The 26,365-nt window shown below is 46.6% G+C and overlaps 1 protein-coding gene across 7 annotated transcripts; it reads right to left on the bottom strand.

Moving 5' to 3' along the window:
- Positions 1-264: 264 nt before the first annotated feature.
- ARHGAP1 (Rho GTPase activating protein 1) lies at positions 265-26,365 on the bottom strand. Of its 7 annotated transcripts, none has more exons than XM_036383383.2 (15): positions 26,187-26,365; positions 25,359-25,420; positions 20,980-21,166; positions 20,101-20,193; positions 14,870-14,899; positions 9,567-9,654; positions 9,202-9,333; positions 8,617-8,703; positions 7,915-8,013; positions 7,119-7,226; positions 5,829-5,905; positions 5,365-5,442; positions 4,689-4,817; positions 4,436-4,539; positions 265-4,021 (listed from the first exon to the last, which is right to left on the bottom strand). In XM_036383383.2, exons 3-15 carry the CDS (start codon positions 21,119-21,121, stop codon positions 3,842-3,844), a joined length of 1,347 nt encoding a protein of 448 aa, XP_036239276.1. In that variant the 5' UTR covers positions 21,122-21,166; positions 25,359-25,420; positions 26,187-26,365; the 3' UTR covers positions 265-3,841. The 7 variants fall into 7 exon arrangements, with proteins under 7 accessions (XP_036239276.1, XP_036239272.1, XP_036239273.1 ...); XM_036383379.2 differs by having other exon boundaries at positions 23,613-25,420; positions 26,187-26,364; XM_036383380.2 differs by having other exon boundaries at positions 20,980-23,783; positions 25,285-25,420; positions 26,187-26,364.

Raw genomic sequence — 26,365 nt, 5'->3', positions numbered from 1 at the left:
CTGCTCATCATGACAGGAAGATGGTAATGTGGAAGAACATCCTTCTTCAGAAGAGCCAAATCTATACTACTTCATTTTTGTTTTAAATCTGTTTCCAGCCCAAGGCTCCTGCAACCTAATATTTCTTCAGAGTTACTCACATAGGGGGCATTTCATACTCTCTTTCCTTCCTTGCAGCATGGTTGTGGTTGGCAGCATAGACAGCCTTACTTGTTTCTTGTAGATGTGTCACTGCTGCTGCCACTTGACGAACATGTCTGGATCTGAGATTACATTTTGATTTTTATTGAAATACAAAAAGTGCAAACTGTGAAATACAAGATTGGTGCAGATTAAAAGAAAATAAACAGTGTGAACTGTGAAAACCCAGGCGTGCACCTGATGAACATTAACAAAGAAGGCAGGGAACACCAGCAACAAAAGCATAGCAGAAATTTTTGCACAGGAGCCCCTGTGCATAAAAAAGGAAACTGGAACCAAACTGGCCCTCAGCTCTCTCATGTTAGCACACAAGGCATCTGCATGGCCCCAGACCCCCTGCACCGCCCAGAAGCTCTGGTGTCAGTTCACAGCTTGGGCCAGGGAGTGATCAGAGGCCATTAAGACAGCAGGAGGCTTAGCAGAGGGGAATGTTCTAGATGCTAAAAAGCAGGAGGTTGATGCAGAACAAGTACCCCCACAGGAAGAAATGGCTAATAGCTAACCTGAAAGGTAAGCCAGGAAAGAGACCCTTGGGCAGCTCTATAGCAGGAGAAAACCAACACAGACCAGCACCTTAACTGTATACCACCCTGACCTATACAAGGCAGAGAAGCTCTGCCCAGCCAGCACCCTGCCCATGTGAGGAGGGAATTTAACCTCATGGCCTTGGCAGGAGCAGGCTCTGGTCACCACCCACCTGACAGGCTGCAGGCAGGCCCGGGCCAGTTCTTTGCTCAGATCACTGGAGGAATATTTCAATACAAGGCATTCAGGAGAAAAGACTGCAAAAGCAACCCTGGTTACTATGCCTGCTCCAGAGCCCTCAGCAGCTCCAGCACAAGGAGCAGCAGAGGAAAGGGGATATTTACAGTGGGTCCCTTCCAGGATTTGCAAGCACTTTCCCACCATGAGCAGTAGTAGTTCCCTGAACACTCTCTGCAAGCACTGAACTGGAACAGGCTTTTATCCCTGCCAGCAGGGGATGAACCAGTCTCTATTTTGCTAAAAAAGGAAACGTCATTTCAAGAATTCACTAAAAAAAAACCCAACCAACCTAAATCCCAAAAAACACCCTAAAATAAACCGCCAAAATCCAGCCATAACTCAGACACTTGCAGTATTCCCCACTTTCCCCCTGGACAGGAGCTACTCCAGCACTGCTCCTCTGGCTACTGGGCAGGGAACAGTCCTTGCTGCTCTGCAAGGTCAGAACATGCCACTTCCCCAGAGAGTGCACAGGGCCAGGCCTCATGCACACAGGCACTTGGACTCCAGGCTGCCGAGCTTGGGCGTTTGTCCCAGAAGTTAAGTGGGCTTGCCTCTCCTCTACAGAGATGAAGGTGAAGCCAGTGTCAGCTGCAGACACAGTCAGAGCACCAAGTCTCCTTCTCCCTCTACCAAAGGCTCCACAGGGCAGGATGCCTGCAGGGAAAAAGGAGCTGCACTAGGCTCCCTCAGCCTCCACGGCCTTGCCCCTTAAACACTGGGGGAAGTACACCTCTCTCCACACTAGTCCACCCCAGATTACTCCTCCACAGCACATCCGCCCTGCTAACTCACTCGAGAAGAGATCACAAATGAATTTGGAGCAGATTATCTCTCCCTCCAAAACATTTACTTAGTTACTGCTGTGAATTGTTCAGGATGAAGCAATTCATGTCCTGGCCAAACAGGGAATGCTCCTACTCTTGGAAGAGAGAGACTTGAAGAAGTCAGCAGCCTGGTAATCTCCACAGGGCAAAGTCTCCCAGTATCTAGAAAGGATCAGATCCAGTCCTGTCTTAGAACCTCTCTTGCTCCGGTCTTAGTAATGTTCACTTACTTGTTCACTGTTCCCACCCACGTTAGTGTGCCTCCTCCAAGGCAGCTGGCTGAACCTGCGCTGCCTTGCAGAGCTGCCTATGTTTGCACCCATCCCCATTCCAGAGTTTAGCAAAAAGAGCAATCTCCTTAATTCCTGCAGCAGATGCCATTTACTTTGACTATACCAGGGGCACCGACCCCTGGTCAGTGTTTAAAGGCAGGCTAAAATATTATGAAAAAGCAAATTCTCTTTAGCATCCAGTAGCTTTAAAAAAACAGTTCTGCTTGGTCCAAAAGATTTGTCCCTGAGGCCAGATGCAGCAGGGAGGTCTGGCCCAGGCACACGATACAAAGATAAATCACACCAGTGAAGTAAGGCTAGAAGCTCCCTCCTTTAACCCTGACAGGCCCAGGCTGAGGAGAAGGATCTCTTTTAGCTCAGGTAATGGGAATGATGCAACCCAAACCCAACAGAGATGCTGTGACAGTATCACAGCTGCTCCAGGGAGGTGCCAGAACCACCCCACTCTGAGCCTGCCTTGCAGAGAACATGATCTCTCCAGCTGTGCCCAGGGCATACAGGATGCATCTGACCAGATGGCAGGGTAGAAGGTATGAACCCAGGAGGAGACACAGGCAAAAGCCCTCGGCATGGAATAGCTGCTCCCTCACAGCTTTGGCACGAGTGCTCAGCACCTGGTCAGAAATTTGTAATCCAGGCCTGTTGCACTCCATGGTGAGGGTTGGCCCCAGTCCCCAGACCTTCCCTCAAGGCTATGGTCTCTGTTACACTGTGCTGGGGAAAGTTATGCTCAAAAAGTAAAAACTAGTCAAGGCAGTCTGTGCCAGTCAGCACAGATACATGTGCCAGAAGAGGAAGCCTAGTGCTGCTGCCAGGACAGATGGGGATCTTCATGGTGTTCAGCAGCTCAGTGCCATCAGGGCACTTGCTCCTGCCATTCAGACTCGCCAGTGGTCAAAGGGTCACAGCTGGCCTGCATGCACAGCCAAGCCTGGCATGACCCTTCCCAGCCAGGCTGGAAGTGCTGCTGAGGGACAAACACACCTGAGCTGGATAACCACAGGAGGCAAGTCACCCACCACAGTCCAGCAAACACTGAATAGTACCTGGAGTGGGTGACACCAGAGGGGCTGGGCTTGGGCTAAACTCACTTTCATTGTTTTGGAGTCTGACAGGTAACACAGCCCATTGCCATGAGACTGTCCTTCACCTGCCTGCCAAAAGCAGGGGGTCTAGAGTGGTGGTTGCAAGTGCAGGACATGCTGCTACCTGAAGCACAAGGGCTGCTGCTCCCTTCCCTGCTTTAGGTGCCCCTGGGGAAAGGCAGGATGCATGCTCAGTGCTGAGAAATGGCACTCACAGTAAGAATGTCTCCATCACAAAACCCAGCAACCCTGCCCTAGCCCAAACAGCCCAGCTGAGGCAAGGAGGGGTGAGCTGGTGCTATTGGGAGCTTGAACAAAAAGATCTGTGCTGAGGAAGGGACCAGGAGGGCAGAAAAACTGCACATAAGGGAAGGAGGAAAGGAAGGCAGGTCATCTGATAGGGCAGAAGACTGGTGATGAGCCCCGGAGAAGCTGCGCAGGTGGATTAGGACTCCAGTCTCAGCAGCTGGGAGACCAGCTCCCCTGCCCATCCAGAGCTGCAGGTCTCCTGCTCACTTACTTGCACACTTTCACCATCATCTCCACAGCCCTCACTCTGCTCATCACCCAGAAGATCAATGGTCCCTTTGTACTGGAGACAGCTTGGTCACAGCTCCAAGACAAAGAAGGGGAAGGTGGGCACAGTGTGCAGGTGTGGTCTGGCCTGGGTTCAGGCCTCTGCAGCCTCAAACAGCTCCTTCTGGTGGTCCAACAGGAATTTGGTAAAGGTATTGATGGGATTGATGGCTTTTAGAGTGATGGCCACATCTTTGGCCCAGAGCAGATTTGGGCCAAACACAACTGCCAGGTTGGTGTTTGTCATCTTGTTTCTGTCGCTGTGAGCAGAGACCTATGTGGGAAGGAAAGAGATGACTGTGAATCCTACAGAATAGCACAGCAACTGCCTACCCTCCCCAAAGCCAGAGACAGAGAAAATAAGGGGAGAAAAGCTGACCAGGCCATATCATAACAACAGGATCAAGAGCACTGGCAGATAATATCTCTACAAGTCCAAATCACCACTCATGATCTTCCCTCTTGCTTGACTGGCCTTGTAGTGGCTTTCTTGGCAGCAGGAAGTACTGCAAAGCAAATCTGAGACCCCTCTTCTACTCAGCTACTAGTAGAAGTAGTAGTAGTTCTACCTCCAGCCTGGGGAGCTTCCAGCCTCCCTGGTATAGACCACGCAGGCTGTATGGCTGCACCTTTAGGCTGCCTGTGCCTCTCAGCCTTATGACAAGCAAATGCTTAGGCTAGTGCTCACCTGCACCAGAAAGGCTGTCAGTAAACGGAGCACTTGGTAGTTTTCTTCTGGCAAATCCTGGAGCGTTTTGCGAACAGCATCCACACGTTTCACCTCCTCCACACCTAAAAATCAAGAGAGACAGACAATCCTCAGCATCTGTCCTGATGAAGGCCCTGCTGGCAGTCACAAGTTATCCCATGCATGTCTCCACTAAGACATCTTTGCCCTTAGCCAGTGAAACATTCAGGGAGTAGCACTTGTTACAACTCACTCTGGAAGCTGACAACATGGCTGTAGAGGCCAAAAGTAAGGAGGGGCTCAGGTAGCTCCCTCAAGAAGGTCTTGAGAATCACAGCAGGGAGGTGGACATCTTCATACTCCTGGAAATCTACAGGCACACCTGAGAAAGTAGAGCAGAGATTCAGTGCTCACTGGGCAAAGCAGCACCTCCTCCAGACAAAGGACAGGACACGATGGTCAGAGCCCGAAACTAAGGAAGAAGTATTTTAAAAAACACAGAATCCCAAAGCACCACATCTTCTAGCAAAGTGGAAAAATATGTCCCAAAATCATATACAAACCAGTGCTGAATCCAGCACTACATCTTTAGAAGTCATCAAATCAAACATGACTAAGTTTCATCCTGGTCCTCTTAAGTCCCTTCATTATAACCAGAATAAGATGGTGTATCTCACTCCAAGAAAGAGGGAAACTTTCAGAAAAAAAAAGAATAGTTAAGGGAATACGAGTGGGAAGGAATATGCTTTCCACACAGCAGAAGTACCAGATACTTCTCCCTTGCAATTCAGGTCATACCTCAAGATGAGGCCTCACCTACAGACCTATCAAAGAAGGAGAGGATCCATGATGGACTAGTTCCTACACAGTTGCAGTTGCACAGTAGTAATTAGGGAATGAGAGGGGCTCTGATGTGTTTGGGCACTTACCCATATTGTATTTTTGCTGGACCTCTCTGACAACCTGTGTATTTGCTGATCTCCGGAAAATCCCCTCTGTATTAAGAGCTGTGAAGTGACAGCAGATGCAGAAGAAAACAATCAGCCATGTGAGAGTCTCTAAAAATGCTGGCCCTCTGCAATTATAAATCCATGCTGTGGGGCATTCAGACAGATATCAACAAGTCCCTTTTTTAGAGTACAACAATTTTTTCTGCTTCCACTATCTGACAAAGGATACAAGGGGCATTTGGCTACTTTTACACAAGTAGGAACATGGATTCCTGAAAGAAGGAGGTCTCCTAAACCCTCCACAATCTCACTTGAAGGCTAACTCACCTAGTTCAGGCTTTACACCCTATTCTAGACTGCTGTTCTTCTTAACACAGTCTTGATGGGAGCTTGGACAGAACAGAGGTCACTGATCTGGGACTGCAGCTTCTCCAAACACTTACCATGCTCCCGCAGGTGAGCAATGGTGTCTCTGACCACCAGAGGAACAGGAGACTGATCAGGGCTCTTCTCCCTGAGACTGCACCAAGAAACAACAGGTTACACACAACTGGTACACAGGACTGGTCCTGCCTTACATGCAGCCTCCAACTCTTGAATTTATCCACACAAGCTGTACCACATATGATCTTACTATCCCCATCCCTGGTTCAGCTATTATTCCAGCCTTCTATCCTCTTCACCCATCATGTTACATCATTCACTGGAGCAACTATGAGCTCATTACTAGACCACAGGAACGTTTTTCCATCCTCTTTAAAAATCTCAACCTGTATATGCCAGGGCAAAGGGCTTCCCAGAAGGGAAGTATGCTAGTTAAGAATCAGGTGAAAAGGGTTACACTTCCTTTTTTCTTCCCCATAGGAGCAAGGGCAGAAATAAGCTGACACACAAGAAAAAATCAATTTGGTCACCCCATTCCTGTGACGGAAGATTTATCAACAAAATGGCCGTCAGGGAAAACCTCATGACACCAAGGTGCTCCCTGCCACCCTCACATTTGATTGTCCAGACCACTCGATAGCTGGGAGCTGGTTGACCCCTCCGAGGCTGCTAACAAGCTCAGGCAGCACGCACCACGGCAAACACCATCTGGAAATGTTGCACTGAAGCCGGGGAATGTGTTCCCAGACAGCCTCAGAGGATGTGTCTAGCTACACAGTACTGGCTCCTCCTCATTCCCCAGGGAGGCAAAACCACACTTAGAGTTAAAAATACCTTCAACAGTTACTCAGTATCACCAGCCCTTGCCAGTGTCTGTGTTTGCCTTCGTCACTGTGCAAGAATGGGGAGTGGGATTCACTACAAGGCTGAATAGAGGTGCTTTTAAAATAGAATTTATGATTTCAAAAACAACTAGGAAACAAATCTGCAGTGCTGCTCAAAGCAGCATAGTCCTAAAAAGAACCCTGTCAGCCTCCTACAGACATCTTTTGCTTAAAAGAAAGTTTCCAGTGCCGTAAAGCTGTCCCCATGGCCCTTATTTTGCTCCTCCTTTAGTGACCCTAAGTTGCAAAAATAATCTAACCCAGGGATCAAGAGAGTGGAACTGAACTGAGTTAGTCAGGATCTGGACATGAGCACAGAGTTCCTCAGGAAAATGATTAAAGTTTTGTAGAAAGTCTGAACTGCAAGAAATTTCGCAGCCATTTTCTGCTGTTGTTCAGTAATAAATACAGTGACCTCATATCAAGCAAGTCAGGGCAAAAGCAACACAGTCCAGAGATACTCACTGCTGTAGGGAGACTCCAAACTGCTGGTTTGGCAGTGGTGGACGTGGGGGTGTTGGCTTCTGGGGCACTTGCAAAGGTTTCTGCAGGGATCTCAGGTATTCATCATACCTGCAGCAAAACACAAGACTAGTAAAAAGGCACTCCACCTCCCAGAAAGTGCATGAACCCAGCACTGCACACCCACTGGTAGCAACACCAGACTGGTACGGTCAATTACACCTATGCAAAACCACCACAGGCAGTTTTGGAGCACAAGAACGAACATCTCGTTGCCAAAAAAAAAGCAAGGAGAAAAGGAGTATCTATCTGTAATCAAGAGGTGGAGTAGCTGAGTAACAGCATGGGCAGGAGGCCAGGACAGCATTGTGATGAGACAGATGCATATGTGGGTGTGGGACAGGGAAGCAATCTGGTAGGACTGAGATTATGGGAACTTTGGGAAGCCCCAAAGACAAGCTGAGCAGAGCAGAATGAGCTAAGCAGGTGACCAGACAACAGCAGATGCACACCACGAGCTCCAGGTCAGTGTCAAGGTCAGTATCTTGCAGGAAGTCCCCAGAGGGTGAGTGGGAGATGCAGGATTGGTGCCTCATTGCGGGAGGATTTTTAACTCAAAGACAGAACTGGGGACTGGGGCCAAGGACACACAGGAAGGACTATAGAGAGAAACCAGTCTTGAAGGCAACTTGTCAGCACACCCTGCAAAATCTGAGTGGAACAATCTCTTCCTTCCCTTGCCCAAAAGGTCCCCTCTCACAGAACCCTAAACAGGGGGGGAGACAGACAGTATTCTCACTTTAGCACTTGGCTTGGGATCCCCAACTGTTCCAGCTTCACATACTCCTCCAGCTCACTAAGGTAATTCACATAAAAAATCTTCCGTCCAAATTTAAAGCTGAAAAACAAGAGAAAGGTAGATATGTGAGGAATTGGGAAATCCAGTAACAGAACTGACTTCTTACAGAAAATGAGTGCAGAGGGCTGCAAGAAACATCAGTGGGGCAAAGTGTAGGTATGGCTGAGCAGCAGAGATGTCACCCACATTGCTCTCCCACTCCATCTATTTTACCAGGAGATGCAAAGACTTTCCAAGATACATTAGAAGCCCTAGCAGCAGCAGGCTCCCTCAAATGGTGGATTTCTCCTTCCTTTGTTCAGCAGTAGGCTTGAGAAGATTTTACTCCCAATTATTTCATGGAGTTATTATTTCAGTATCACAATAAATTAAATATTTGAGTTACGGAGTCTGCAACTTTTTACTTCTACCTGGCTGGAGAGAAAATGAGTAGCACAAAGCTGCAAACTCTGTAGGTTCCTAAAGAGGTATTTCTGGTGTGTGAGTATTTCTGAGCTCAGAAGTGGGAGGAGACAGAAAAAGGTGAGAGACTCCAGGATAGGCTTGGCAGCCTGGGCTCAGCTTGTGCCCCTCTGAGAAGGCCCCATTGTTCCCCTGCAATGTGAACATGCAGGTGAGCCTCCAACAGTGTTTCCTTCGTACCTGATCAGAGGCTTGAAGAGTATCAGCAGGGTCTTGATGAACATGGTTGGGTGCACGATATACAAGGCTTTGATGTTCTTCTTGTATCTGTCAAGAGAAGCCCAGTAATGACAAGCTGCACCTTAAGCAGAGGAACCAACCTTTCCACAAGATTAAGGCACCCTGGTTGCTTCATGCCTTTTGCACTGAGCCTCACCACACCCCAGCACCCATGGCCTCTGCTCTCCCATGCTCTGTAGCTGTGTCAGGCCACTCAGCAGCCTAAGGGCATGCTACCCTGTATTCCAATTTTCATCTAAAATCAGTGAGTAGCCTCCTCAGGAACCTACAGTTATACCGTGGGGCTGACGCATTTGCACCAGGTCCTGGGTTTGCTGCTTGCCTGTTGGCCTAAAGCATGTAACTACAGAAGGAGCTGTTTAACCTATGTTTCAGTCTGTATTAAACAACAATCCACCTCCTTAAGCAGAGGAATAAGTGACAGTAAATTATGATCACCAAGCTACACAGGAGGGCTGGGGAAGATCCTCTATGTTAGGCTAGAGAACAGCACAGGACATCCTTGCTTGCTGCAGCTTTACTCACTTGCGATCAAATTCCCTGTAGGCATCCCGCAACCAGCTCAGGGATGGCTTGTTCTCACTGGTCAGGCCATGGTGCAGGTACACCAGCGTGTAGTCACTCTCCACATACTGGTCCAGTGTGAATTTCAGGTACCTGAGAAGAAAGAACTCAATTTGTGCTCTGCTACAGAGAGCCTATTCCTCCCTTTGGGACTCTTTTTGTGTGCCATAACAGAGGATTTGCAACTCCAGCAATGGAGGTAAGCACTTGGGATGACATGTCCAGCTAAAGAAGCTACTACAGATGGACCTGTTCCCAGGAATCCAGTAGCTGAGAATTAGGTCAGATTTAAGAAATTAACAGCAGCCTACTAAGATTCTACTTACCCCAGCAGTTTCACGTGATCTAGTTGATGACTTGGGGGCATCCGGCAAGCACTGAACAAAATTACTTTTCTTCCATATTTGTCATCACCTGCAGATAAAATGCCAGAGATTACAGGAAGGTAAGGACTTCATTGTGGTATTGGCAACAAGGGATAAAGAAAGAATGAGAAACCACCATAACAAGGCACAGCTGCCAGCAAAGCTAAATCTGATTTTCAGCAGTTATCACGGGCCTAGTGTGGAAGCAGAAACCTGACCGCCAAGGGCCTGACAAGTCAACAATGAGAATCAAGAACGGATTCCCTGCTCCAGCCCTGAAAGGAGATGAAGGACTGGAAACCAGAATGCCTCCAGGCACATAGGAATGAAGGCAAGTACAGAGCAGAGTGCTCAGAGCATTAATCCTGCAAAGCTGTGCCTGGGCATTGCTCCTGATACACACATGTCCAGGGAGGCACAGGGAAAACTGCCCTTCACTGGCACAATAACTCCTTCCATCCTGCACACAGTCCCAGACTAACTTCTAATAGTCTGGTGCATCTGTTTTTTGCTTCACCTGGAGTTTAGTTCTGCACACAGAACACAGGCCATTTCATACCCTGGAAACCAAGAAATTCCTAGAAAAAGAGCAGTTCCAGATAACAACTCTTCTGGATGAGTTCCAGGTAATTTCTCATCTTTCCAAAGGAAAGTCTCCTCTACAGATGGGCCAAGCAGGGCTGCTGGATTCTCCAGAAGGACTGTAGAATAAGCTCTTCACCGCTTCCTAGATTTTCCATCCACAGAGAGATTTTTCCAGCCTGAGACAGAAGGAGCTGCAAAGTGCAGCACGACAAAGCATTCTTTGTAAAAGCCATGCAGACAACAGTCCCCATCACACTGGAGCCAAATAACCCATAAAGCACCGTCATGTCATGGAGGACACTCCCAGGCACCACTTGAGGCTTTGGAGACAACAAGCCAAGTTTTCCCCAAAGCAAGTCTTCAACCGACAGTGGACTTCTGCCAGCAGAGATCTCAGCCCCATGAACAAAGCCCAAGCAGACACACATGGCCAAGCTTAGCAGACATGCTGGGGAATAGAGAGATTTGCATAAGTGAGAACCAGGTCACAAATCCTGCAGACATACAGAGTTTGAGAGAAAGTCTGATTCTCTCCCAGACACAACACCCAATCCATTTCCACAAAGATGACTTCTTTTTTGCAGCATTGGAGATGAAATGGTTCCTTTAGTATTAAGGGTAAAAGTCTTCCCACCTTTTTAGCTACTTACCCTTCTCTGAAACCTGTGTTTTCTTGTCAAGCAGAGAGTGCAACAGTGAATGGGGCTGTTGAGGCTACACTCAACAATACCCTCCTTACTCCCATATGGTAAAGCATCTCACACAGACCACAGCACAGAAAAGCAGCAAGGATCACTACTTATGCAGGACTGACCTGCAATACATCATTCCTCTTGAAATATATCCTTTTCCCAGCATGGATTTACAATATTCATGAAGCCATTTTCTCAGCTTTGCACAGGCTCTGGCGCTCAACTATCACTTGGCTACACTTGCCACGCAGCAGCTCGGGTCTCGGAACAGCAAACCTGATATTTCTGGGAATGCTGCCTGTTAGTACCAGAGGACCACTTGGTGCTGCAAATGACAGCCAGAGAATTCATACACACCAGCCATGACATTAAGATGCCACCGGCCCCCTTTTGCCCCCATCTTGCCAGAACAGATTCTCTTGCTACTTTGTTCATTTTTATTTTCACCTTGCAAGTCCCATTTTCAAGTCACCAGACAACACAGAACTTAGTGATGCACACAAGGCAGAGATTGTACCAAAGCTAAGGACACTGCGGCAGCACTAGGTACGGGCCAGAAAAGGGGCGGCACAGGCCATCACACTGACATACACATGCGCAGATACGCGGCAGGGGGGAGGACGCACGACCCGGAATGCAGGACTAGGAGAGTGATGCAAGGCTTATCTGGAACAACCAGGTACAGTCACAGCCAGGCCACAAGACCAACATCACACTGCATATCCCATGGTAGCCCACTCTGTGCCTACCCCAGAGTTTCTTGGTAGCTCACTGTGAGCTTTAGGGACAGGTCTAATGTAATTGAGTTGTCTAAAAGACTACGTGCAGGTTACAAAGTCCTGGGCAAGGAACATGGTATATTGTGATCCTTCCCATTGGTCTTGAGCAACTCATATGTCTCTATCTGAAGGACAAAGGCCTGTATAAAGCACCAAGAGGATGCAGCATTTGAGAATCTGTTGAGTTTTATACTCACGAAAGAGAATGGTCAGAAAGACAACAGACCTTTGCAGATCATATGTAGCTCTATGCTAAATTCAGAACAGATGATATCTTCAGTTAACTGAGGCTGCATTTCACACCAGAGTGGATGGTCTGAGGGCCGGATGCAGACTTCAAGTTTAATCACACAGACAGACCTCTGTGGTGTGTGGTACAGTACCATGTTTGTGCCATGTTGTGGGTGGCCATACGCTCAGCTCAGGCTTCTGGGCACTGACTATCAGACCTGACAAGTCACAATTCCAGAACGGCATACCTTAAATAGCTTTCTCTGAAGTGATACAAAAGCCTACAGCAAGGCCTATGCAAAGTCTACAGTCTTGTTCCTTACATAGTCTGGGATTGCTGGTAAAGAATAAACAGACAATCCATGACTCTTCCAAAGGGGAGATGGCATGTATCTCCTGGACAATTTCCAGGGCTAAGTACATCAAAAGATAATCTACAGTGCCCTGGATGACTGAAAAAGGAGTGGCCTGTTTTGCCTTCCAAATCAGAATGAATTTATGCATGAGACCTACAAAGGAACCAGCATGCCCTTTTCTGAGTTCTGGGTTTTGCTCCAGTTTTATCACACTGAGCTCAGCCTGTCAACACAGAAATTTTCAAAATGATGAACTGCCAATCTTGTTTCTACCTGACATATATCTGATCAGTCTCCTTGCTCCAGACATGACAAAATCAAAAATTCAGCATCAAAGCTGAACAATCAGTTGCTCCAATTTATAAACAAGAACCTAAAGCCCATTCCATGCATTCTTGTTGGAGGAAACTACCTTCAGGTGGCCCCTCTGCCTCCTACAGAATAGATTCTTATCAGGTTTGATCTTTCCCAGATGCTCCATCCCTTGTACTATTCACTTTCCTGTTTGCAGTATTAATCTTATGTATCTAGGTTTTCACCCCTTGTTTGCAATTGCAAATAGCTGAAGTTTCCACTGAACACAACTACAGATCATGAAGTAATCACTTGGCTTCTCAGGCTGCCTCCTACCTCTCCCAGATGAGGAATGCTCAATAGTTAACAACAAACGAATAACAAATTATATACCATCAGTACTCAAAGAACACCCCAACTTAAAAAATATTTTCAAGTACACTGGAATTAAACTACCTCCCTGAAGGATGTGATTCAGATTATTTTGCTTTTAACAATAAAGAGCAAGACAGTAGCCAATGCCTAAAGCCAGACAAGACAGCTGCTCATCTAAAGAGATACGCAGTTGTAGCACTGATTGACATAAGCTCCTGAATATTTTTATGGCACTTTTAAAGCCTGAACTGCATTTTTCTTCTCGCTCAAAAAGAGCATTTCCAGGGCACTTCTCAGACAGGGGCAAGGAAAATCACTGCTGTGTGTCCAAGCCATGAGTGCAAGGCCAAACTTCTAAAAGGGCTGAAATTAAAATACTGAGGCAAATGTTTCAGAGTAAAACCTGCAGCAATACAAATGTATCACAGCAGAAATTCACATCAAGATGGCAATAATATCCCAAGACAGGGCATTAAATGAATCTGCACAGCCAAAAAATACACAAATCTGCACATGGAAAATACATCCTTGGCATGCAAATCCTGTTATTTACTATTTCTAGGTAAATAGAAATATATCCATTTCATATCCTGAAATATATCCTTTAGCATTTATGTCAAGATTTGAGGCAGCCTAGCTGCAGTCTAGAGACTGCCCATTCCTACCTTCACCAGATCGCCTCAGTTAGGTGCCTATCTTGTTGAAAGATTCATATGGGAATATCCTAATACTTTGATATTTGGACAATGCAGATGGATAAAACTCGCCTCCAAAAGCTAGTGTTACTGCTAAAACAGCAAAGTTAACAGAGTTGAGGGCCAAGGAAAGAGCACCACTACAGAACACTGGAATATTACTACACAAGTTTCACAAAGTTTAGCATGTTTAATCAGAGCCACTGTGAGTAAAAAACCTGTCAAATGTAATTTCATTTCAATTAGCTCTGCTAAGCTTATGGCACAGCTGGGAAATGTTTAAGCATAGTAGATTTTAGTTGCCTATTGAATTCCCAAGTGGATTTAGCCCTGAAGGAAAAGAAGGTAGGGAGTTCAAAGCAGAAGCATTTTAATACATTATTTCATCCACCTTGATATTCCCAATATCCAAACACTGCCAGAATCAGAAAGCCTTATGAAGTGAATTTAGCTTTAACTGATACAAAAATATACTAGAGGGTCAGATTAAAGAATGCAGTATGGGAGGATGTCTGAGAGCATAGAAAAAGGGGAAGAAGACTCCACATAATGAGGAAATGAGAATCAGCATTTCCATGAATTGTGTGAAGGTCTTAGCAGTAAGAATTTCACACCAATAGAAGTTTTCATGTACATTGAGAAGCATGAAAGCCCCAGCAGCCAAATTACTGAGACTTAGGACTGAAGTCCGGAGAGTATTAACAAATGCTCAGCAAGCCCAGGGAACTCAAGCACAGCTTTGGGCAAACAAGTTACCAGAACACATCTCTGCAGCCAAATGGAGAAGAAATAGATAACAGTTGATTTCAGATGGAGAATCCAGTTTAAGTGCCAGCTGCTTAGCACGTGAGTGCAGCAGCAGATCATGTGAAAGAATAGGAAGCAATCCTAGAATGAACTTCCAAGCCACATTTGATAACAGGATGAACTAGAGTTCAAACTGAACTGGTCCAAGCAGGTCACCACCATGATAGGACAGGAACAGGATTTACATTGAGACCCATGAGCCCCGAAGTGCCCAAAGTAAAGCCCACACACCAAATTTGGCTCAGATGATTCTGCTGTGTCTGAGGCAGAGGTGCAGCCCTCAGACAACAATTTTGTGCAGCCTTTGGATTCCTGAAAAATTGCCAGTGCAGCCTAAGGCTGAGCAAAGTTTGGGCTCCCCTGAGACAGTCCAGCTACAGGCCATGGTCATGCTAAAGGAATACCATGATCTACAGAACCAAATGTTAGCGCCACAAAAAATCTACCTACCTGGTTGGGCCCCATCAAGTGCACCCTGGTCTGGAGGAACAGAAAAAAAGTTATAGCGAGCCAAGCTTTGCATCCTTTCCCAGAAAGTAATCATGAGGTTAAAGTCTGAGAGCCTAGCCAGATTGCCACCGGGATGCATTTAGCTGCTGTCTTGCAAGATTCAACCTCCTTCCATTTCATCTTCCCCCCATGCTCCTCTGCCAAAAGCAGCCTTATCTAACAATTAGAGGCAATAACAGCCAGCCTTGATTTCCAAATCTCCTTTTTGAATTTGCAACTAACTCTGTATAGTCAAATTTCTTGCCCTTACTGTTAGACTTCGTCTGCCACCAAAATGGTAACTGCTGTACTTGCCACTTTTAAAAGGGTTAATTGCAATTAATTCTGAAGTCCTCTGAACAACTTCAGAAGTGTACAGAGAATGGCATCATACCATATGAATAACATACCCCACACCCATAACTTTTTTTCATGATTAGTAGATTCTGAGTAAAAAAACTGAACTGCCAATTAGAATTTTAAAAAGGTTCCTATAGTTTATGAAGGCGTTTATTATCACACCTAGCCCCTTTCCATCACTCTCACAGCTATATACTCAGCAGACCCACATGGGCCTATCAAGACAGGAGCCTTTGCAGAGCAGAGCTCTAGGAAGAAATTCTCCATTCCCTTATAAAGTTAAAATTCCTTAGATACTCTCCCTTCCCTTGACATTGCATATCAAAATATGGTGCACAAGCTGGGCTTGCTTTGGATAGACTCAATTCTATAGAGGCAATTCATAATTTTTTATCATACAAAATATTCTTAAAAAAATGAACAAACAAAAAAGTTAAAAGCTGGAAACTACATCCAAAAGCAGCAGAAATGCAGGCACTCTGTACTGATGGAGCCAGTAACAATGTACCATGCCTGAAAAGTACCCTTGTTACCCTTTGCTGAGTCCATTAGCCACCAAAGACACCCTGCAACACATCTTCAACACAAGTTTTGTCTGCCACTTCTACCTTTGCCTGCTTAGAGAAACAGCAGCTACTGGTGCTCCAAGATTGATTTTACCTCCCCATGTCAATCACCAACACCTACAGCAAATCACCAGCACCAGTTACAGCTTTGGCATCTGCAGTCATGTTTGCTGGGTAGGTTTGGTACCAGATTCACCAATGAAAATAGATTTACTGCTGGAATTGCAGCTTCAATCAAGTAACACAAAAGAAGGTACACTCATAGCTCTCCACCTTGTTTTCCCACTTCAGTTACAGGTCTTAGACGTATTGGCATCACAGCTTTTCTGAGAGGGCAGCCCCACAGATTGACAATGGTGTGAGGCAGCAGATTTCCCACACAAACTAGCAGAAACATGCTTTGAGCTCCAACAAAGTTTTGAAATCACTGGGCAGGGATTACATAGCTGGAGTATATAGTGACAGCCACTTTCCTGACCACTGATACACTATCTTCTACCCTCCATGGCAGTGAGGAATTCATATGCCAATATATGTTAGGTCCCTGTTTTCTTATCCCAAAAGAAAGCAAGGCAGTTATTGTGTAAAATGGGAATGCTGATGAACCTCATAGCCATAGTTTTGCATATTGACCACAAAGAAGAGACCAGTATTTCAGACTGGGCAGCAGAACAAGGATGGAACACTTTGCCAGAGCTGACAAGAGCTCTGCTCTTCCCACACAGCCACAGGTTTCCAGTATGAACTGCCATTTCCAGAAACCTGCTTTAGCCTATTATTAACTACCTGCCTTAGTTTTGCAATTAGGCTTCTGCTAAAATTCAAGGCCAAGACTATGTCACATCTGCCTCAACCCCCAAGAGGATGGAAGCAGCACCTTTGCCATGTAAGAACTGGCAGGAGAACACAGAAACTCTCAACATAACAGAAACTTGGGATAGTTCCTTAACCAGGAGCTTGTGTTTCCTCCAAATGCTATGTGACATGAGCAAGGGAAAAAACCAAACTTTGCAGAAGTGGACTGTGCAATGAAATCAAGCCTCCTCTCTTTCAGCTTCAGGCCACGTGTAAAGAGGAATTTCACTGCTACAGCGCTCACAAAAGGAGGCACTCAGAGTCAAGAAGAACCAAACCACACAGAGACCTCTCCAGAGCCTGTGTAAAACACTCCATAAACACACACTTTAAGGCAGATCTGAAAGGAACAGCACAACACCAACATCTTCCTTCAGAAAAGCATCGAATCCCAGAACCAAAATAATGTTTCCTTAAACCAAAATATTGTGATTCCTAACAATACTCCAGTTCTGAGAACTCCCTCAGGACTGTGGCCCAGATGCCTTTTGCTGTCATCTTTGTGTAACACACCACCACATGGGACAGCAGTGACATGCCTGCTCCTTTCCCATGGACAGCCTCTTCCCACAAGATCCTAGTCCCCAGAAGAGACAGGAGCAATAGGGCACAAAGGACAGTCTCCATGAAACCACTGCACTATTTTTAAGTGAGAAACAAACCCCAAAAACTTATTTCCCGAACAAATTCTGCAGAAAGTTTTTCAGTACTTTCCCCTCTTAGGTCAGATAACCAGACATTTCAAATGAAGCACACCTTGGACTAAATTAAGGCCAGCTAGGAAATGAGTGTGCTAACTTTTTGCCATCAAAACTGGGCTTTTATTAAGTTATTAACTCAATGCACACATCCAGCAAGAAGCAATTACTTTCTGACCACACAGGATAACACTGAGATCGTGAAGTTCAGCCCGAGGATGGGAACCAGCATTCTGCTTTTGTCTCAAAATAGCATCATCATCACAGAACATATTTCAGGGCAGGCAGGAACAGAGTTAGCCACAAACTTTCTGCTCTGAAATGCAGAACAGGGAAGGACATGGGACAGAAAGCTAATGAATCAATAGAGTGGATAAAACTATCCTTGATCTGCTGCCATTTGCTAATATTTACAAGAGATCTAGGGTAATTTTGTTTCAGGCTCAGCATAGCCAGTGTTCATTGCACCTGGAGCTGCTGACAAACACAATTTGTCAGCAGAGCCACATCTGAACAGCTTCATATTAATCCTCCAGTGAGATTTTTATTCTCCAGGCTACGTCTAATGGGATTTTTCCAGACTTTCCCAGATTGATTGCCTCAAACAACAATCCAGAGAAGACTACCCTGTCCGACTCCGAACAGTCAAAATTCTCAATTACTGACCAAAAAAAAATTATCAGCTTCCTCAGAACCAAGATTACAAGTCAGACCCCTTTGATCCACTTCCTAAATTCTCCTTTCAGGAGATGAGAAACCAGCAAGTCTCAAACCTACATGGCAGCAAATCCTCTATCCAGAGCTGTGCTCCAAGCTCTCCCAGTGCCAAGAAAGGCATCACAGCACATGCCATGTGTGGGACCATCACATGCTTCCAGACACATCAGCTACCGGTGAAAACTGGCCAGCAAGAGCCAAGAACAGAAGCTTCTCTGAGCTGTTTCTGCACTATACAGAGACACTGCGGGGACACAGAGCTCACTAGGAATACAAATTTAAACCACAACGGGGAAGAGTTCAGAATGCAGGCACAGCTCCCAGTCAGCCATCATCCCACCCCGGAATCTTTTCAGGAAGCTGGCTAATTCTTCATTTGCTACCCTAGACTGTGTCAAATGGCCAAATGGCTCCGTTCCAACAGCCACTGACACACACCTCCACTGGAGTGATACTCCATTCAGAGAGCTTGTCAAAGAAAAAGTCATGTTACCTTGGAACAGAAACCCCTCAGAAAGAGCAGTGTTTATCCCAGGAGGCAGCAGACAAAGTATATCCTTGGTTTGGGCTGACATTCCAGTCTTATCAATGTCTCTGATCTAAACTCTGCTAAGCACTTTGTCTGAAGCTTAGCCTAAAGCAACAACTGTTATCATTTAACTCACCCTTTCCCAGAGTCCTCAAATACCAGTTACCTGTGCCATTCACATTCCAAATATTCTGGCTATTACTACTGAAATGGTGGAGGCCACACATCTGTCCCTTTCCAGTTTCAGCAGCAGAGAGCAGGGTGCAGACCTCTACAACCGGCAGTCCTGAAACTCCAGCCCCATGGAAAAGAAGCTTAGGAAAACATTTGCAAATGAAAACACTTCTGGCAAATCTATAAGGCATAACAGCCCAAATGTCAAACACCTGGCCTGTCAAACTGAGCAGGAAAACAATAAACCACAAGGTTTTGAGACTGCCATTATAATTTTGTTCCACAAAAGATGGAACATGAGAGATCAGGAAAAAGAGAGCTCATTTGAGAAATCTGCCCAGACAAGAATGATATCAAGACAACTCTTACCAAAGTAAGTGCCAGAGACTCTTTTTGTTGTGGTCAAACTCTGCTGCAGAACAACCCTGAATTAGGAGGACTCCAGCTTGTGCCTCTGCTTCCTTGACAATTCACATGTGGGGCAGGGACCAAGTTACAGAGAGATGGCAGTAGGAGGGGTAGGAGGTGCCAGTAGGAGGGGTAGGAGGTGGCTATAGTCAAGCAGGAAGTATGAATCAAGTCACAACAAGTTGTAGAGTGCTTCTTTTTTAAAAAAACAAGGAATACAAGACAAACTGGCCTTACCCTTCGCTCAGGCTCACCACAGCAACCTAAAGAATACCTCCAAAACTCTTTCTCATAGAGGTCCCCAGCAGTATATCACCAAGGGTTAGCATAAATAAAATAATATGGACAAGAAAACACAAAAAAAAATACAAATGCTTGTGACCCTGAATGAACAGGTCTTTCCTTGCAGTGGAACACAGGCCTATTCCCCCTATTTCAGATTTCTGTACATATTATTTCTGGACAGGATGGCAAGCTCTGGCCGTTCAGACACGAGTGATTCCACCTACTGTGGATTCCTCAGTCAGCTGAGGACCTTATAGCTGTATTGCTTAACCACATAATTTCTCTGGCATTATCAAGCAAAAACCACTTTGTGTTCAGGATGTAGTAAAGAGCCATATCTAAAACAAATCAGCTAAAGCAACTGAGTCCTGACAATAATATAATCAAGTCAGCAAGAGCCAAGAAATAACCCAAGTTTAGCTGAAGTCAATGGAAAATTACACATATCACAAACATTCAAGAAGTTTGGTGTTCTTTCTGTGCCACCTGTCATTGCCACTTGGTCTTGGCAAACAGCAGATGTCCCCAGAGCCCTATTAGAAAAGTGCTTCCTCAGCCCAGCTGCAAAGACATCAAAGGAGAAAAGAGGAAGGTTCCTACCTGCCACTTCCACAATGTGGTGCCTGGCGATATCATAGTAGGGATGATCCCACTGCAGGTGAGTGACAGGCTCAGGGGAGCCTTTGGAGTCATCTGAACAAAGTACAAGAAACAAGCAATCAGAAGAAGGGATCTGGAGCACATTGGCAAGTACAGAAAGATAGAAGTATAAGAAAAAATGGCACTTCTACATGGGACTAATGTATGCAACTATACACCTTGAAAACCCACTTTTGAAATTCTGACTGGACATAGAATTCTGAGCAATGACTTCAGAAGAGTCCTCTCAGTCCTATGAGATCCATATGTGTCCCTCAGAATGTACACTCTCTCAAACAAATGTTCAAATATGTCACAAATATTCACAAAGACAAAACCCAAGGACACGGTCATGGCTTTTTAGGGAAAGGAGGATCTTAACATAGTCCCTTGATGGATGGTCATACTATATATCCTTGAGCTAATTTTCCTGACCTCTCTGTTTATAGTTCACAGCACAGGATTTCAGAGCAACAACTCAGATCTCCAGCCCCACCTCCCAGATGGAAGTTTGAGACCATTCCAGTCCAGAAGGCCAAACTCTCCTGCAAGAGACCATAATGGAGCATACTCAAAGATTTACAGCACATCTATTCTGTCAGCACCAAAATGCAGCCAGGCACAGGACTGAGAAGAGCATATTTACAGCAGCTGGTCTGCACTTTTTAGTGCTGTTCAATACTGAGGCTGATTCACTTGGGTGTGGTGCAAGTTTAATACATCTATAAAGCTTTTAAATGGAGCTGGGGCTCTCTGTATATGTAGATATGACCACAATGCTGCAAGACAAACAACTGCTTTTTGGCCAAAACCCAGATCCCAAACAAGCAGGATACTTACCTGATTTGGGAAAAACAGGGACTTCATCTGATGGCCAGTTCTTATCATCTATGGAGGGGGCCAGTTTGAGCTGGCTGAGGGACTGGTTGGTATCATCCAAGTTCAGGTCATCCTGAAGATCCGTGAGTGGGTCTGTAGCCATGGTCCCCAAACACCGCAGTTTATTTCGCTGTGTCTAGAACACAGACTACAGAGATTCTTAGGTGAGACACAGAGATCACAAATCTACCTCCCCACAGAGACACTTCCTCTTCTCACCGATTTCCCCCCAATACTCCCTCATCCTTACTTATCCAGAGATTGTGTCCCCTCCTCCTTAATACAAGCAGGAATTCCTTCTCCTCCTTGTCAGAGGCACAACATATCAGATTCTTCCATGTCAATTGCTATCAAAGGCCATCAAGAGCTGTACCAACCCTCTCAAGGAATCTCTGCTTGACCACAGCTCTGGGCAGAACAGTTTTTCTCTCCTGAAACAGAAGCAGCACCAGGACTCTGCAGAAGGCGACAGGCTGCACCAGCCCCTGCCTGATACACTCCCTGTATGGCTCTGAGCTCCCCCTCCCTCCAAACAGCTGGCACAAAGCCCGGCTGTTTCCACAGTTGGCCCAGAACTGGAAGCTTTCCCAAGAATCACCCCCCTCCTTCTCCCCATAATGGAGAACCAGAGCTCTCAACAACACTGAAGTGCATGCTTCAGTGTGCTGCGATCTGAACAGAGAAGTGAACAGCTCCTTAAAACAGGAATTTTTTAGGCGGAGCTAGTAAAACGGAGAACAATACACATAGAATCCTCATCTCTTTTCAGCATCACCCAGTAAATCCTTTCTCCTACATAATAGCTAGAAGCAAGGAATTGCTTCTTTCATTTAAAGCCATACTGCCTGAATGAGTATTTTTCACCAAGCATGCAATAAGCAGACTAAAGAATTAAGAGGGTCCGAGAAACAGACAGCTCAGTGCGTTTGCTGTTGTTTGCAAATATTTCTCACTCTCATCTGAAGCAGAAGATACATTAAAGCTGGGACTGAGCTAGCACAGCATACAGGACCTCCTAAGAGTACCAACTCTTAAGGACAATCCTTGGGAAGCTGCTGTTATCCTCTGAATTCAGTCTCCTGGAAGTAAGCAAGGAAACATTAAAAAGGACAACTATGTAGATCTGGACTGCTCACACTGACCATGTGGACAGTAATTCAGTGGTCAGCAGGCAGCAAGCCAAGAGGAAGTGTAGAAAAATCAAGTGACATCTTGCATCAGCAAGAGTCTCTGCAGCACTGTTTCACAGCAATGCTTGTGGCTTATTTTTCTTTATAAGGAAAGCAAAGGGTTCAAAGATCATCTGAGGAGGCACAACACCTTAGTGTGAAAAGTATATTTGCAGTAAAGCTATTTCCTTTAGCAGAATGGAGAGGGGGACGATGTTTTGCATCTTCCATCCCTGGAGCTTGAATGTGTATATTTATGCAGAGAAAACAATGAAACAGTTACTCAGACTGAGCACAGAGGACAAAAACCTGTGAGAGACTGAGCTCTGGAAGGTGTCACATCCCTGCTCAAGTCTATACTTGCCACCAAGCTTGAGAATGCATTTTGAGAGCGCAGGAAATTGGATATTCAGTGGTTTTCTTCTCCCTTTGGACCATTCCAAGCTTATTATTTACTTCCTATCCTCCCTTATCTGCTACTCACCAGTTTACAACCAGTTTTCACCTCTCCAGGGCTCCCAAAGGACTGAAAGCTATTGCTAATCAAATGCAATGTTTCCCATAATATGAAAGACCATGACATATACAGACAGCAGGTCATGAAGACAACACATCAGACACACAGGGTCCCACCACTGCAGCCATGCAAAGATCCAACCAAAATTATTTTCCCTGTCCTCTGGTCAGGGCTGCCGGAGCTGCCTGACCTCCTCTGATATCAACAGGACAAGGAGCAAGAAATTAGGTTCCCTAGCACTTTGAGCTCATGCTGGAACCATGCAGCAGTGGAGCCAAGGATCAGGACTCCCCACCCCTAGCAGCTGATCCGATTTCTATGGTAACAGCAGGCACTGACTCCTATGACTCAGCGAGCTTAAAGCATTTCCCACAGGAGCTCAGCAGCCCCAAAAGCCAGTGCTCCATGCTGAGGAAGCATCCATAGCTCCCCAGGACAGCCTCTCAGCATTCACAGCTCTCAGGGACTTCCCAGCCCTAGTGGGGACAGAGGACCCACATTTCACTACTGCCATCCACTGAGATCCCTTTCATGGGAGATTCTTGGGGATGCCCAGTAGCAACCACTTCCCCAAAGACGAGTCCTGAAACACCTGGGGACCAAACCCAAATCCCCCCAGAGAGCAGTGATGGCACTGCCATACGGACAGCAAGTCACCAAGTGTCCCTACACTTGTCCCTACACTCACCACTCGGCTTCACAGTCAACTTGCAGCACTTGTCCAGAGACAGAAGACCAGGTTATTAGACAGCACTGGGGGATTTCCCCTGAGGCATAAAATTAATCTTAGTGTGGCACCATGTGGAAGAAGGAAGTTGTTTGTTAGTAGGATCCACACTGCAAAAAGAGCCCAGTGGATAGTGCTCTGGCCTCACCCCTTGGAAAAACAGACAAGGCTCTCCAGATACCTTCATGAAGTTTTCACAGCCAGCTCCATTCCTTGGCCGTAGGTTACTGCTCCATGGTGTTAATGGAAGCAGGATCCAGAGCAGAAGACCTCTTAGATTTCAGGTCCTTCTTGTGAACCATACTGTAGTACCCAGAGAGCCCCAGAAGATTTTGCAGATTTTTCTCCAGCCCTTTCCCAACATGCAAAAGGCAAAAGCACAGGATCTCACATCAGATAACTATACAGCAATTTAGGACATGAAATCTTCTAAATGCTTGGGAACTAGTAGGCTCTGAGAAGGAGAGAACTGGAGTTATCATGTAAAACACAAATTGAAGATCTTCATATAAGGATATACATTTCACTTTCCAATAGTGCAGCTGCATGAGATGCTTCCCTGTGTACTCAAAAATGATCCCTAAGTATCTGTCTTTAAACAGAAAGTCCATATGTATCATGGTGATATAGCTGTTAAAATGAGTAAAGTGTTTGTTAAAACATTTCATGGTTTTTAACAATAAAAGAGCATTTCAACAGATTTAATTCTGTTTAAAAACTGCATCTGTTTTACATAAACATCATGACAAGATGCAAGTGGTACACTCCATATAGCAAACAATAAGATAAGAAAAATTACACACCTAGATTTTGAAAAGCAAAAGTTGTAGCCAAAGATTTAAAACCTAAAGAATCACACACGGCAGCAGAAGCATTTACTTACTGCCAAGTTCTAAAGACCCAAGTGTACCTTTTTTTCCAAGTATTTAAGTATGTTTTCTGCAACTGCACTACACCTGAACACTTGCTGTGTAATAAAAATTAACTTTCCTAGATAAGAGAGACATGTGATGGAGAACAGCATACTCCTCTAAAGGAGAGAACTCAAACCATTGAAATACAATATTCACAGAAATTCTGAACTGAAGATTCCTTATATAAGATCCAGAATTTACCCAAGGAAGACCATTCACATTATACCCAGGAAATCGTGGTGGCTGCTGTTCATGAAAACTATTTTTTTTCTGCAATTTCATTTCACTATTTTTCTATCACTTATTTCTAAGCTACACCTGCTTGGTAGTTTCCTTTTCCTGTTTTTCTTCCAGATGTACTATTAGTTCAGAAGTGAATTACACTTCAAAATATGTCCATGCATATATTACCACACCCTGGAGCTCTACATACAATAAAGAATTACAGAAGCCAAGTGACCTCTTCTTCCATGCAAGATGAACAAGCAATGGTCAGATGCAACACAGACCTGGTTCCGGGATTATTTTTATGACTTTGCCGCCATCCACACCTCCTCCCAGTTTCAGCCTATTTGCACAATGTCTCTTTTTCTATACACATCAATCAAGGCCCTGCACTTTGCTACAGTGTTAAAAACAAGCACGTGGAAAGAAAAGGGAGCAGTTACTCAGCAGCAGATCTCCAGGGTACTCACGTGCATGAATGAGGTCCAGAACCGAGACTAACCCACAGAGCCCACCCCTCACATCAAGACTGATAATACCACCGAGAGGATCACTACCCTGGCACTACCCTGAAAGAACGTAGAGGTCAAGAGCAAGACCTTGTCCTGGCTCACCATGACCAGTAAACTCAGACACACTATTGCTCAGGGAAGCCCTTTGGTCCTTCATTATTCCAACAACTTTTTAATTGAGCAGCCTTCCCTCCCCAGTCACCTCAATCCGTTTACTGAAGGCCACCTCCGTGCCCGCTGGAAATCCACGCTAGCGAGGAGTCAACTTCCCCTTACTGGTTCTCTGCAGGGTCTGAGGGCAAAAGTGCTGAACTCTCCAAGTGTCCTCTCCGGAGCTGCTGCACAAAGTACAGAAGCTGCTCTCAGTGCCGTGCAGGACCAACCCCGGACTCATGTGAGGGAGGCAGTGAGGCACACACAGCCCTGCGCGGGCTGCAGCCCTCCTCCTCCTCATCACCCCCTCCACTATACATCTGTTCTCTCCCGTTCCCTTCGACTCATCTCCTGGGAGACCCCTGAGGGAACCTCAAGACGACTTACGAGACTCACGGACTTAATACTTACACTGTTAAAACAAAGGTTGCTTAGTACACACCAATTGCCTGAAGACAGGACAAGTATCAGCCCCCCGCCGCTGCTGGGCACCGGGATTAATGGCAGCCGGCCCCAGCGCCAGCCCCGCCGCAGCCGCCGAGGTCGGGAGCAGCCAGCAGCAGCCACGGTGGCGCCGCTCCGGCGGTACCTGCACCGCCTGCCCCGGTCAGCGGTGACCAGGACACCGCGGGCTGCCGGCCCGGCTCTCCCCGCCCAGGTGCCCGGGGCGCTTCACCAGCCGCGCTCTTCCCGCCAGGCGCGCACCGCGGACGAACCGAGCCGCTCCCTCACACAGGGCGAGCCCGGCAACACCCGGGCGGAGCGCTCGGGGCTCCGGGCCCAGCCCCGGCCCGTTCAGCCTCAGTCCCAGCCTCAGCCTCAGCCCCAGCCCAGCCGCCGGGCCGCTCCCCCGCCCCAGCAGCACCAGGACAGGCCGCCGGACCCCGCTGCTGCAGGCAGGGCCCGGCCGCGCTCCCCGGGCACCCCACGCCGCCCCGCCGGTGCCGGTACCTGCCACCGCCACCGCCCGCCTGTCACCGCTGCCCGCCGGAAGCGCGGCCTCGCCGCCGGGGAATCCCGCCCCGCCCCGCCCGCTGCCGGCCGCCGTCCGGGCGCGTCCGCCGCTCCCTCGCAGTGTTCCGCCGGCACGGAGCGCCCGAGGCCGAGGGGGGGGCTGCGGAGGCGCGGGG

The sequence above is a fragment of the Molothrus ater genome, chromosome 6, assembly GCF_012460135.2.
Source record: "Molothrus ater isolate BHLD 08-10-18 breed brown headed cowbird chromosome 6, BPBGC_Mater_1.1, whole genome shotgun sequence".
NCBI lineage: Eukaryota > Metazoa > Chordata > Aves > Passeriformes > Icteridae > Molothrus > Molothrus ater.
This window is presented reverse-complemented; position numbering and strand designations above follow the sequence as displayed.